Here is a 12,888-nt window from a genome sequence, read left to right as displayed (position 1 = left end):
TTGTTCAACTAGTTCAATTCACGTAAACATGTTTCTGTGCTCTGAAACTTTATCATTATGTCAATCAATCAAATTCATTGCTGTTGCCTACTTTTTCTTTAATTTCTAGATGTTGAAATTAATGTTATGCCTGCCCATGCAAATAGGCAAATACTAGTCCTAAAGATTAGGTATTACGTACCTGCCTCAGTGCGAAACTTTCTCATTTAGACCTCTATATATAACCCAAATACCCTGCAAAGTTTTTGGCAAACACTTAACGCAGCCTTCCTTCTGAGTTTGATTATTAAGCAAGAAAATGGCTGCTCGTTCTACTTCTCATTCTGCTTCTTCTTTCCTACTCATAGTTTCATTAGCAGTTCTCGTGATTTTCACTGGGAACTCCTCTGCTAAACTCTCAACAAATTTCTACTCTAAAAGCTGTCCAAAGGTGTTTAGCACCGTTCAATCAGTTGTTCATTCTGCCATTTCGAAACAACCCCGCCAGGGTGCTTCTCTGCTTCGCCTCCACTTTCATGATTGTTTTGTCAATGTAAATTCCTCATTCCCTCTATCTACTGGATTGCTCGTAGGCCTCCACTTTTTTTCATTTTTTTTGAGGAACAGCATGCAACAAATATAATAGTGTTTATATGTAGAGTCCTTTCTTTCTTCCCTTCTTTTTTTTTTTTTTTTACCACAATTAATGGCAAACATATTTTTCATGATATATGAAGCTGATAAGTTCCAATTGATGCAACAATATTTTTATATAAGGAAATTAATGTTAAAAGTATTACAAATTTTATTACTAAAAGTTTATAAATTGATATCACTTTAATAAGATAATAATATAAGTAAGTGTTTGGTAAGAGAGTGTAATTAAATGTGTATGTTTAATAATTAATTTGTTTCTAAAAAAAAAGTATTTGAATTTTTTTTTTTACTTATAATGTAACACATCAGTTTGTAAGACTAATACGGTAAAATTTGTAATATATCCGTTATGGCTCCTTTTGTACACACCGACACTAATTTTATTAGGTAACCATCAAAATATGCCATTTGGTATTTGGTGTCTAGTCTAGTTGCTATTTAAGAATCAAGAAAAATATAAAGTAGTTTGGAGATAAGTAAAGTAATCAATAAGACAAGATTCAAAATATTATATTTAAATAAAAAGTTTTAAAAAAATTGAACCAATATAACCAAGATAAGATGGAACATGAAATGGCGTGATTCGTATGACTTGACAATAAGCAAGTCCACATGCATGGCATGCAGAAGTAGTCAAGTGAGTTGATAAGGAAAGTCATAAAAAGACAGCGTCATTAATTTGGTGGGGGCTAAGCCCATCTGTTACAGTTAGTAAAATCAATAATTCTACTAGAGTTTAAAGAAGTATGTGGACTGTGAAGTACACAAATAATTATATGGTAAACAGGGATTTTTCCAGCTTCATGAGTTCACGGTCAAATAATTCAAAGCTTCGTTGTATTTTGCTTCTTGACAGGGTTGTGATGGGTCAGTACTCTTGGATGACACTCCAACTTTCACAGGTGAGAAGACAGCAGGTCCCAACAAGGGATCAATTAGGGGATTTGAGGTTGTAGATGAAATAAAGTCCAAGGTCGAGAAAGAATGCCCCGGAGTGGTCTCATGCGCTGATATCTTAGCCATTGCTGCTCGGGACTCTGTTAAAATTGTGAGTTAATTTTTAACTATGCGCTTAGAAAAAAAATTAAACTTTTAAAAAATTGAATTAGTTTTTACACTGTAGATTGACATGCATTTTTTTTTTTTTTTTTTTTGCTGAATTACATGCTTGTTGCTTTATCATGTGATATGACACCTCTCTAATGAATTGATATTTTGTAAATTTAACGTGAAACATGTTATATTCGATTTTGACAGTATATATGTGCGTGTTTATTTGTAATAGAAAATTTTAAAAGGATTTTTAGTAATATTTATTATAAATTGATAATAATTTTCTAGATATTACATTTTGTTCCTGTTTGATAGCGTCTATTAATTACTGGAAACACGTTGAACATTATGCAGCTTGGAGGGCCCAAATGGGATGTCAAGCTTGGAAGAAGAGATTCCAAAACAGCAAGCTTAAAGGCTGCCAACAGTGGGGTCATCCCTCCCCCCACTTCTACCCTTAGCAATCTCATTAATAGATTTAAAGCGAAAGGTCTCTCTACCAAGGACATGGTTGCCTTGTCAGGTATGCCTCTCTCTCTCTCTCTCTCTGTGAGACTAAAAAATGGTGATTAGTTTTCTTTTCCCTTTTTTGTGTTTACTCTTTTTCATAATCAAATAGGTTTGACAAATAGGTTGAATTTAATAACTTTCTAAATAAACATATTTTATTACAATCCTATCATTAGACTATATTGCTTTTTTACACTCTAAACTCTCCATGTTTACAAAGTATCATCTAAAGAATGTTTAAATTTCACGTTTTATTTTCTTTTTCACTAGTTATGAAAAAAAGTATGAGTTAATGGAATAGATAATAAATGACAATCTACACATAAAATTTGACAAGCATAACAAATTAACAATTAAGAACACATAGAACCTATAATCAAGCTGTAAAAGTTTCAAAATTTCAATTAATTTGTGTAATATTGACAAATAGTTGTACCAAAGGTAACTTGATCATATTCTAAATACAGAAATATCTAATATGCTTTTTCCCCCCTTCTTTTTTAAGATAAATTGTATGCATATATTATAATGCTCCTCATCATTATTTTTTTTATACATGATGGCAGGAGCCCACACAATTGGGCAAGCAAGGTGTACAGTTTTTAGAGATCGCATATATAAAGATAAAAATATTGATAGTTCATTTGCCAAGACTAGGCAGAATACATGTCCAAAGACTACTGGCCTTCCAGGAGATAACAAGATTGCACCTCTAGATCTCCAAACTCCTACAGCTTTTGACAACTATTACTATAAGAACCTTATCAAGCAAAAGGGTCTTCTTCGCTCTGATCAACAATTGTTCAATGGTGGATCCACTGACTCATTGGTTAAAAAATACAGCAAGGATACTAAGACCTTCTATTCTGACTTTGTCAACGCAATGATCAAAATGGGAGACATACAGCCCCTCACTGGATCAAGTGGTGAAATTAGGAAGAACTGCAGGAAGGTGAATCATTAATGGGGGTAATTTTAGCTCCAAAAGAGGGCAATTTGTTTGTTTGTGCTAAGGAACTTTGAGTGAAAAATTGTGAATTATTTATTTGTAGAAGTTTGCAAGTTGTTCGGACTTTGAATTATTGTTAAATTTAATAAATTCCCTTTTGCCTTGGTTACTTCTTTTGTGATTTTCTATTCAATCTGGAGTCATGGGGGAACGAGCTCCATATTTTTATAAGAGTGATTTTTTTTTTTAATTCAATAATTACAACAATTAGTAAAAGGGAATTTGAGCTATGAACATCTCCATTTGGAAACATCAAAAGACGTAATTAATCAATTGTGATTGGTATAATATCGTTCCTACATAAGTCCACCAGTAACTTTTATTATACATCAATCACAATATAACAATTTAATAATCATGAAAAAAGTTACGAAGTGTTTTTTTATAGCCAAACCTACTATAAATATATTGGATATTTTATTTTATTTGGAGAATGAAATATATTGGATAATATTAGACTAATAAAAAATAAAACTATTTTAGTGTTGAGTTAAGATAGCTTAACCCCGGTTAATTAATTCAATTACTCAAGTTGATTAATTAGGTTCAACTGCATGCAAATCATGAAGGCACCAACAAATCATCAAAAATACTAAGTGCAGTGGAAAAAAAATTAAATAGGGTGATTTATTGATAAATGGGAAAAATCTCGCAAAGAAAAAAAATCTACCGGATGATTTTAACGTCACCACTCCCAAGAATCCACTAATCAACAATCAAGTGAATACAAGTATAAGGAATCTTACTAACTACCCTAGCCTATCCCGAAATACCAACTTACAATTGAACCTTTACTCAAATACCCAATTGAACTTGATTTTATAGTAGCATTTTTTCTCTTGATGCACAAACCTCCAATTTGTGACTAACCCTTTGCACGGATCTCAAGTACGTGACTAACTCCAGCAACTTGAACAGATGTTGTTAACTGCAAAGTTCTTCACTTCATCAATAATAAAGATCTGGAAGCACTTGATTACAAAACTCTATGGCGTACAAACACAGTAGCTTCACATAGTATCTGTATCCGTATGTGATGGCCTTTAAAATAAGTCTTATATATGTTTAGGGTTGTGAGAAAAGAAACCCCAAACAAATATGCAAGGCTGGGCTGAATTTTAGATCTAAAAATTCTAAAATCGTAATTCTCAATAGATCGAGCTTCACATTAATTCTCGATAGCAGACATCTGTTGAGCTATATGTCGAGACTTAATAAACAACTTTTATTCACTTATTTCTTAGACCAATCTTTATGTCTTTAACACTTGACTTAAACAACATGTTTCTTGAAGTATTAAACCCATCTTAGATCTACACAATTACAAGTAAAATGCATTTTGTCAAATGATTAGCCAATTACACAAAATATGACCCCTAACATTTAGAATTAATCAAATACTACTGTATTAATCACTTGAAAAATATCAGGCTTATATCTCAAACTTTTCAAAAAATATAATCTTTATACCCTTCTAGTATTAGCTATAATTATATAATGTTTTTTTTTCCTCAATAATCAAATATAATTATAGATATTTTTTTAGAAGCTATAATTATAGAATTTGGTTAGAAGTTTCAAAGCTAATTATTTCTTTTTATCCCCCCCTAACCACGATTAAATAACCTAGAAACTTTTTATTTTTGCGTTTACTTTAATATATTTTGCTAAGAGTCTCTTAACTCAACTAGGGTTGTAAATGAACGAAACTGTTTATCAACAGCTCAAGCTTAACTCGAAAAAATTCTTAACAAGTCAAGCTCAAGCCTTAAGTTTAGGCTCGATTATTAAACATGTCAAGCTCAAACATAGCAATGTGTTCATGAACAAGCTTGTTAACATATGGGCTCGATTTAACTATATATAATATTATATTTTTATATATATACTTGTCTAAAAATATATTTATATAGACTTAAAATTGGATAGTATAAATTTGTCGATAGGTTCATATGCTATTAAATTACTATTTGTAGCTTATTGGTGATATAAACCATCTATTCATAGTAAAAATACATATAATTGTGAAAGGGTAAAACATTTTAGTCCCGGTTTCACAATATATAGAAGAAGAATAAGTTAACCAAGTGGCTTGTGAACAAGCTCAAACTTGCTTGACAAGAAAGTGAGCAAAGCTTGAATATAAAATCTTATTTGTTAATGAGTTCAAATTTTACTCGTTTATAGGCATAATCTCCATTGGTTGGCACCTATTGATAGCTTCAAATGAGACATTTAGGTTCAAACCCTGGATTATTGAATTAAAAATAAATCAATAACTCTAACCTATCTTATTCTTAGATCGATTATAATTTTTTTTTTTTTACATATATATAGAAAATACTAATATATAATAAAAGATTTCCAAAAATAAGTATTTCATCTCTTCATATCAAAGTCGAAGATTGTTCCTAAAAAAAGAAAAAAAGATGGAGATCTTCATTCTTTTTCTTTTTCTTTTTTTCTTCTATTTTTAAGGTTCCAAATCGTGATGGCTCATTGAAGTCTGGGATCCAACTACTTTTAGGTCAAAAACTTAGTGGCCTTATGGGCTTTATGTGTGCAGCTCACATTAGCCAGAGAGTATTTATATTTTTTATTGTCCCAAAAGTAATAATAATTGAAAGTTCAAATAGCGTTGAAAACACTATGAACGTATAGACTCCCAAACAACAAATTATCAATTCAAGCATTACATCAAACAATATATGTGCGGAAGATGATAATAAGCTTATAACAAAATTGATAAACAATCTAAACCATAAAAAATCACAATTACAGCAGTAATTAAATGATAAAGACAAAGGGAAGAGAGATGCAAATACAAGGACAACACACGATGTGTTATCAAAAAGGAAACTGAAGCCTTCGGCATAAAACCTCTCCGCCGCCCTCCAAGCGGTCAATAATCCACTAGAAAATGTAGTTGGAATACATGAACAGTAATAGACCCTTCAAGCCTAATCTACCCAGGTACCTAAGCCCTCCAAGCTTACTGCTCCAACGAGATTGCGCCGAACCTTTTTCTTTTCTAGTTTACCGAATTTCGCTATAACCCATAGCATCAACCAATAACAATTGGTCCCTTCTAAATTGCTTCCCTTAGCACCAAAAGAACCTTCTCACAGTTGTGGGTATGGTGAGAAAAGGATTTGGTCAAGAACCTCTCAAGGATGTATCAATGGAGAGGAAGAGAGTCGAGGAATTTGAAGAGTCTCTTAGGTGAAGATTATGGATGAGGCAATCTTGTTTTCTCTAGGGTTTCTCTCTCAAAATTCTCTCTAGAAGCTCTCTACATTTCGTGGGAATGAGGAGTATTTATACTAGGGTGAGAATAAAATGTGAAACTGATAGAAATTTAGACCCCTTAAAACACAATTAGATTAACCTAGTTAATTAGCTAAGTGATTACTTAGTCAAAATTAAACAAATCTAGGTTAACACAAATATATCATATCATGCAAAGCAGCGGAAATATAAAGAACACAATGATATAATGACCTAGGAAACCACACGGTAAAAACATGGGGAGGATTTGACCTAACTAACCTCAAGGTAAACCTGAATCCACTATGCGAAAGAATCGAAGTTCATACAAAAGGACTTACAAGCTCCCCGCTTGACTTCCTAATGCTACCCACCAGTAGAACTTACTAACACGACCACGTGCAAGCTCCGAATCCACGGACTTCTTCTTTCTTGGATTTTCTAATTAGCTACAAGCACCCACGCTTGATAATCTTTAAACTTCAATGGTAGGAACCGAGTTGATCATCAAGATGTTGAAGCATTTTCTACCTTGAAAACTCTAAGCTTTGTGTAAAGGAAAGCTCCTCTAGGTCTCACAAGAGATTTACACAAAACAGCAAAGTATGAGCAACAACTCAACTGGAGCAACTCTAAAAACGTTGCTAAGGTTTTTCTTTATATACCTAGGGTAAAAACAGAAAACCCAAAACGTTTAATGAGTTAGGGCTGAGCTGGAATATTCTGCAGAAAAACATTCTGCCCGAGATTCGATCGATTGAGTCTTTCCTTCGATCGATCGAGCTAGGCCGAAATGCACCAATGTATCTGCAGCCACTCGATTCTAACTTTACATGAAAGACCCAACTTTGAGCAAGGCTAAATAAGACTAAACAATTTGTTTTGATCATGGTTTGCCAACAATACAAATTAGAGTTCTAAATACATAAAATCCTAAATCTTTAGAACCTAACAGAAATGTCAGTTTTTCCCAAACAAGGCAAGTCAGCGGCTTGGCCTCGCGACTTGGTTGAGTCGCGAGTTTAAGCTGCGAGCTAACGGCCTGGCTAGCCTGGGACTTTTGTTATGTAGTGCAACAGCTGGTGTGACTCTTCAGCTTCTGGCATGCTTGGCACGTGTACAACTTTTGGCGACTTGCAAGCCATAAGCCACCCGCGAGATCCAGTCGCGAGTCCTTATTTCTTTGCACAATCTTGAGCATTTCTTCACACTCTCTCACTCACTACCCTTACAAGATTTCCACCTAAATACAGGGTTACTAAATGCTAAAATATAAGCAAATTTGACACGGAATAAAGCCAACAAGATGGTTGATTAAATTTAAGCTTACAATCTCCTCCCTTTTGCTATTCCATGACAAAACCCTAAAACAAACTCTAGACTTAACGCGTGAGTTGGGAACAGTTGGAAAACTCACTCACACCTAACTCTAGAATCTATGTAGCTCTTAAACCATAAAACCAAAACATCTTCCGAAACACAATAACACAATAATATCATTGTATGTAGAAAACTTGTAATGCATATGAAACAAGCACAAAGCGATCAAGCAAAAATGGAATAAAGTAATAAACCATGGCTTGACCAGACAAGCAATCACTGTAAGAAAGTGATCATAATGTTCATTCTCACTTGGAATAAATATCAGGACATTCAAGCTGATAAGCATAAAGCAAATCACTTGAATGACCAACACTCAACCAATGCACAATACATGAAGTATATGTATCTAGGAATAAAATCCTACAAGGGCACAAGAGTGAGAGTCTTAAGGAAAATGCATAACATTTAGCTTGAAGTACAAAACAACAAAGCATACAGGCTGCATAAGCATGGTACAAACCATAAAAGCCTACAAGCATGCATAGAAACAAACCCTAAAAGTTTACAAAAGCAACATGGGTACAAATCATAAACTAAGAACCTTAAAGACCTACAAAGGTAGCAGGTACAAAATACAGTAAAGTACTTCCCTTATCATATCACTCCCCCTATCATAAATCATAAAAGTTGTGATGAACTTAGAACATATATACATGTAACCTGAAACACTTGCATAAAACACATTAGACCCTCCAGGTAAAGCAAATAATAAACTGACAAGTATAATGTAACAAGTAAATTGCGATCAAGTAATTATGATGTAAAACATGTGAGCAACTTGATCATACACCAAAATAATCATATAGAAATAACTACAATGATCACATAGCAAAGTAAATGATCATTCGAACATGCAACCAATGAAGCATAATAGCATAAGGACGAAAGCATGTTCAACACACACAAAACAAATTTTTCTTATTAACTCAAAGTCTTCTCCCCCTTGGTATATGCATCTCTCCTATGGAATAACTCTCCCTTTACAAAAGTGCATGAGAAATAGAATTTCTCACCCTAAGGATGTGCACAAGAGTCATATAGAAATGACAAAAACTCTCTGGTATACTCTCCCCCTTTTTGTCAAGAATAGACAAAGGGTCAAGGAGAAACGAGGGTAAGAGATGAAGGTATGAGTAATGATAATGATGCATGAGAGGTGCAATGATGCATGAGGGGTGTGAGATGAATGAGAAAATAAAGCTCAATCCTAACACATGACATGCTAGGATGAAAAAATAATGTATGAACCAATGCATGACAAGGGTAGCAAGGTGTGTGCAAAAGGTGGCTATGTGCAATGCATGAAAAATGCACATATGGGGTAAGGTGTGTTAAATACACAACCAATGAACCAAACATGTTCCTAATGAGGAAACATGAGAAACCCCAAAGTTTGATACTTATTGGAGTCCAAACAAGCGAGAAAATGCCTAAGAGACATTTTGTCAAACACCTAGCATGCACCCTATGAAGAACAAAGTGAAACAATGCATGAACATCATGAAAACCACCCTTAATATATGCTCTTTTTGCCACAAGGGGCCAACATTCAAAGCAAATCAACAAAAGAAACCAATCCCATACAAAAATTTTTAGAAAAAAATTAAGTTTTCCCAACCTTTATAATGAAAATCCCAACCAAGAGTACAAAACTCTTCAAAACATAATCTAAGGATCCAAAACAATGGAAAGAGTTTAAAATTACCTTAGAGATGTTAATGGAATGAAAAAGCCATTCAAATTGATTGGTTTTAGATATAAAAATATTGAAAGAGGGGTTTAAGAGAGGATGGGAGAGGTTTAAAACAAGTTTCCCATGAAAAAGTTCTTTAAAAAGCTGATTCTAGGCATTTGGCAACTAAGCAAGTCGCAAACGAGTCGCCAGTGAGCCGCGAAACCTGTGTGAACTCACAACTGGGTAAGTCGCCAAAACTCGCAGCTTGATCTCGCGGGTTGCAAGTCGCCAAAATGAGTTGCCAAAAATTCTGACACTTGTTTTTCAACCCAGAACATGCTTAAACCTTGAAAAACAAAGTAAGTACTAAACATGAACACAAAGAGTGATAAAAATCACTTCTAAAAACATTTAAAATGATCAAAAATCTTTTTAGATTAATCCATATATGATTGAGCACACACACATCACATTTAGACGAGTACAATCGAACAAATGAATAAGATATTCATTGAACATTAGGCATGTGTGTTATGTGTGTGTATCAAGTGTGAAAAAGTCCTTAGTCTAGAATGAAACTTCAATAATCAATTCAATCAAGTCATATACAATTAGTACTAAGACAAGTGATCTATCTTAATTATAGAAATGAACATATATGACCTCCCACAAGAAAATGATTACATATCTTTGAAGCTTTTCATTTGGCTTCTTTACAAATCATAATATTTGATCATTTTGAATCAGTACATCTCATTTTGAGATCGATACTTGAAATTTTTGATTTTTCAATTTGATGAACAAGCCTTTGGCTTTTTGGGCATCATACATATTCATAAAAATCGATTTCCCTTTTTCCTAGTCAAATATTAGTATGTGCGATGACTTTTGCAGCTCATTATCTTTTTTCATTTTGAGATTTACATTTGTTGAACTCTTTAACAATAAAAATAAAAGAGTGGAAAGATATATAAGTACAAGTCTATGCGTGTATCAAAACCAACATGACTATTGACAAATCATTCATAACAAACTTGAAGATCGATTTACAACAATCACATATAGATATCAATATTTTTTCCCACGAAGATATAAGTGCATAAAGAACAAGCTAAGCTCGTAAATGCACAAAGCCATAAGTACAAAAGTACAAGACAAAACTCATATGTGATATGTGCTCAAACATATACGATCAAACTTTTTGAATTTTTCACTTTTTATGTGGTTTTGGATTTTTTACTCACATAAAACTGAAACATAAAAGTAAGATCAAAAACAAAATAATGCAAAAAAAAAAAAAAAAAAAAAATGCAAGATGCACAAATGCATGAAGATATGGCATCTAATGCATGAAAGGTCCTACAAAGATCGAAAGAATTAGATCAAAGACCAAAAGAGCAAAAGCTCAACCATAGGAACCCTTCCTCATCCAAATGGAATGATTGTTTGGAATGAGTGTCTCAAGAGAAGTGAGACGGGGGTTGAAAGAATGAGAATTGGAGATGCACATAGTCAAGGAGTTAGGAGCATTAAACATTTTCTTTAACAACATGCTATTTTCACTCAAAACCGGTTTACTCTTTTTAGCAAAATTGCCAAGAAGTTCAAGTTTCTCTTTTCTTTTAATTCTTTTAAGAGTATGAAACTTAGAGTAATGAGGTCTTAGATGACCAAAAGCACTATAATGGTGACAAACAATGTGTGTAGGTCTACTAGGCTTTTTAGGAAGGGATCTAACAACATGTTTTTGTTCTCTCTTCAACTTAGAACATCGAGGTCTTATATAACCGATCACACTACAATGGTGACAAGTTGGAACAAACTTAGATCCATCCAAAACCTTAGGTTGAGACCAAAATGGGGGCTTTGACTTAATAGCCTTTCTATCCACCTTTTAGTTTCTTTTATGTGGAGGAATGTACACCGATTTGTCCTTAGAGATAGAACACACATTAGGCACAAAATCGAATACCACAACATGATTGCAACATATATTATCATCCAGTTTAGTAATAGGTTCAGCAATCAAACACTTGACATGCATCTTAAGAGATTCATTTTCACATTTAAGATCATCAACAAGTTTGTTAGACAAAACAAGTTTAGTATCCAAGTCCATATTCAAACATTCAAACTCTTTCAGCTTTTCAAAAGAAATTTCAGGAAGTTTTTTATATTTCTCAACCAATTTGTTGGATTCATTGAGCTTAGCAATCAAATCATCCTTTTCACAAAATAACTTGCTCAAATTCTTTTGAAACTTCTTAGCATTTTTCTTCAAGAGTTTGTCATTTGGAATATCAACAACATTCAAAGATTCATGTAACATAGCGTCACAATCATGAGGATTATCACTCATAGAGGCATTTTCACAAACACGTGGCATGTTACACTTATTATTAACCAAATCATACAAAGAGACATACAAAGCACAATCCATGGCAAATAACACAAGGGGTCAAGGATCACACTTAGGTATTTAAACCACAGCAAGTGCACCCGTTCTGATACCAATTGAAAGTTCAAATAGCGTTGAAAACACTATGAACGTTTAGACCCCCAAACTACAAATTACCAATTCAAGCTTTATATCAAATAATATATGTGCGGAAGATGATAACAAGCTTATAACAAAATTGATAAACAATCTAAATCATAAAAAATCACAATCACAGTAGTAATTAAATGGTAAAGATAAAGGGAAGAGAGATGCAAACACAAGGACAACACACGATGTGTTATTGAAGAGGAAATCGAAGCTCTCAATGTAAAATCTCTCCGCCGCCCTCCAAGCAGTCAATAATCCACTAGAAAATGTAGCTGGGATACATGAACAGTAATAGAGCCTCTAATCTTAATCTACCCAGGTACTTAAGCCCTCCAAGCTTTCTACTCCAACGAGGTTGCGCCAAACCTTTTTTTTTTCTAGCTTACCGGATTTCGCTATAACCCATAGCATCAACCAATAACCATTGGTCCCTTCCAAACTGCTTCCCTTAGCACTAAAAGAACCTTCTCACAGTCGTGGGTATAGTGAGAAAAGAATTTGGTCAAGAACCTTTCAAGGATGTATCAATGGAGAGGAAAAGAGTAGAGGAATTTGAAGAGTCTCTTAAGTGAATATTGTGGATGAGGCAATCTTGTTTTCTCTAAGGTTTCTCTCTGGAAACTCTCTACATTTCGTAAGAATGAAGGGTATTTATACTAGGGTAAGAATGGAATGTGAAACGTCAGTTTTTCCCAAACAGGGCAAGTTAGCGGCTTGGCCTCGCGACTTGGTTGAGTCGCGAGTTCAAGCTACGAGCTAACAGCCTGGCTAGCCTAAGACTTTTGTCCTGTAGTGCAACAGCTGGCG

The 12,888-nt window shown here is 33.8% G+C and overlaps 1 protein-coding gene across 1 annotated transcript; it reads left to right on the top strand.

The window, feature by feature from the left end:
• The first annotated feature begins 228 nt into the window (after window positions 1–228).
• Window positions 229–3,317, top strand: LOC111985946 (peroxidase 4). The gene is made up of 4 exons (XM_024017587.2): window positions 229–532; window positions 1,493–1,684; window positions 2,044–2,212; window positions 2,766–3,317. Exons 1-4 carry the CDS (start codon window positions 299–301, stop codon window positions 3,161–3,163), a joined length of 993 nt encoding a protein of 330 aa, XP_023873355.2. The 5' UTR covers window positions 229–298; the 3' UTR covers window positions 3,164–3,317.
• Window positions 3,318–12,888: the final 9,571 nt, after the last annotated feature.

Source organism: Quercus suber, unplaced genomic scaffold, assembly GCF_002906115.3.
Source record: "Quercus suber isolate HL8 unplaced genomic scaffold, Cork oak 2.0 scaffold_677, whole genome shotgun sequence".
NCBI lineage: Eukaryota > Viridiplantae > Streptophyta > Magnoliopsida > Fagales > Fagaceae > Quercus > Quercus suber.
Note: the sequence above shows the minus strand (reverse complement) of the source record. Positions and strands in the feature narration are given on the sequence as shown.

Bases quoted from the DNA above. Each gene is read 5' to 3' on its own strand.
- LOC111985946 (XM_024017587.2), top strand. From the start codon at position 299: ATGGCTGCTCGTTCTACTTCTCATTCTGCTTCTTCTTTCCTACTCATA. The intron at 1,685-2,043 runs GTGAGTTAATTT...AACATTATGCAG, and splicing joins CTCGGGACTCTGTTAAAATT to CTTGGAGGGCCCAAATGGGA. The intron at 2,213-2,765 runs GTATGCCTCTCT...ACATGATGGCAG, and splicing joins GGACATGGTTGCCTTGTCAG to GAGCCCACACAATTGGGCAA.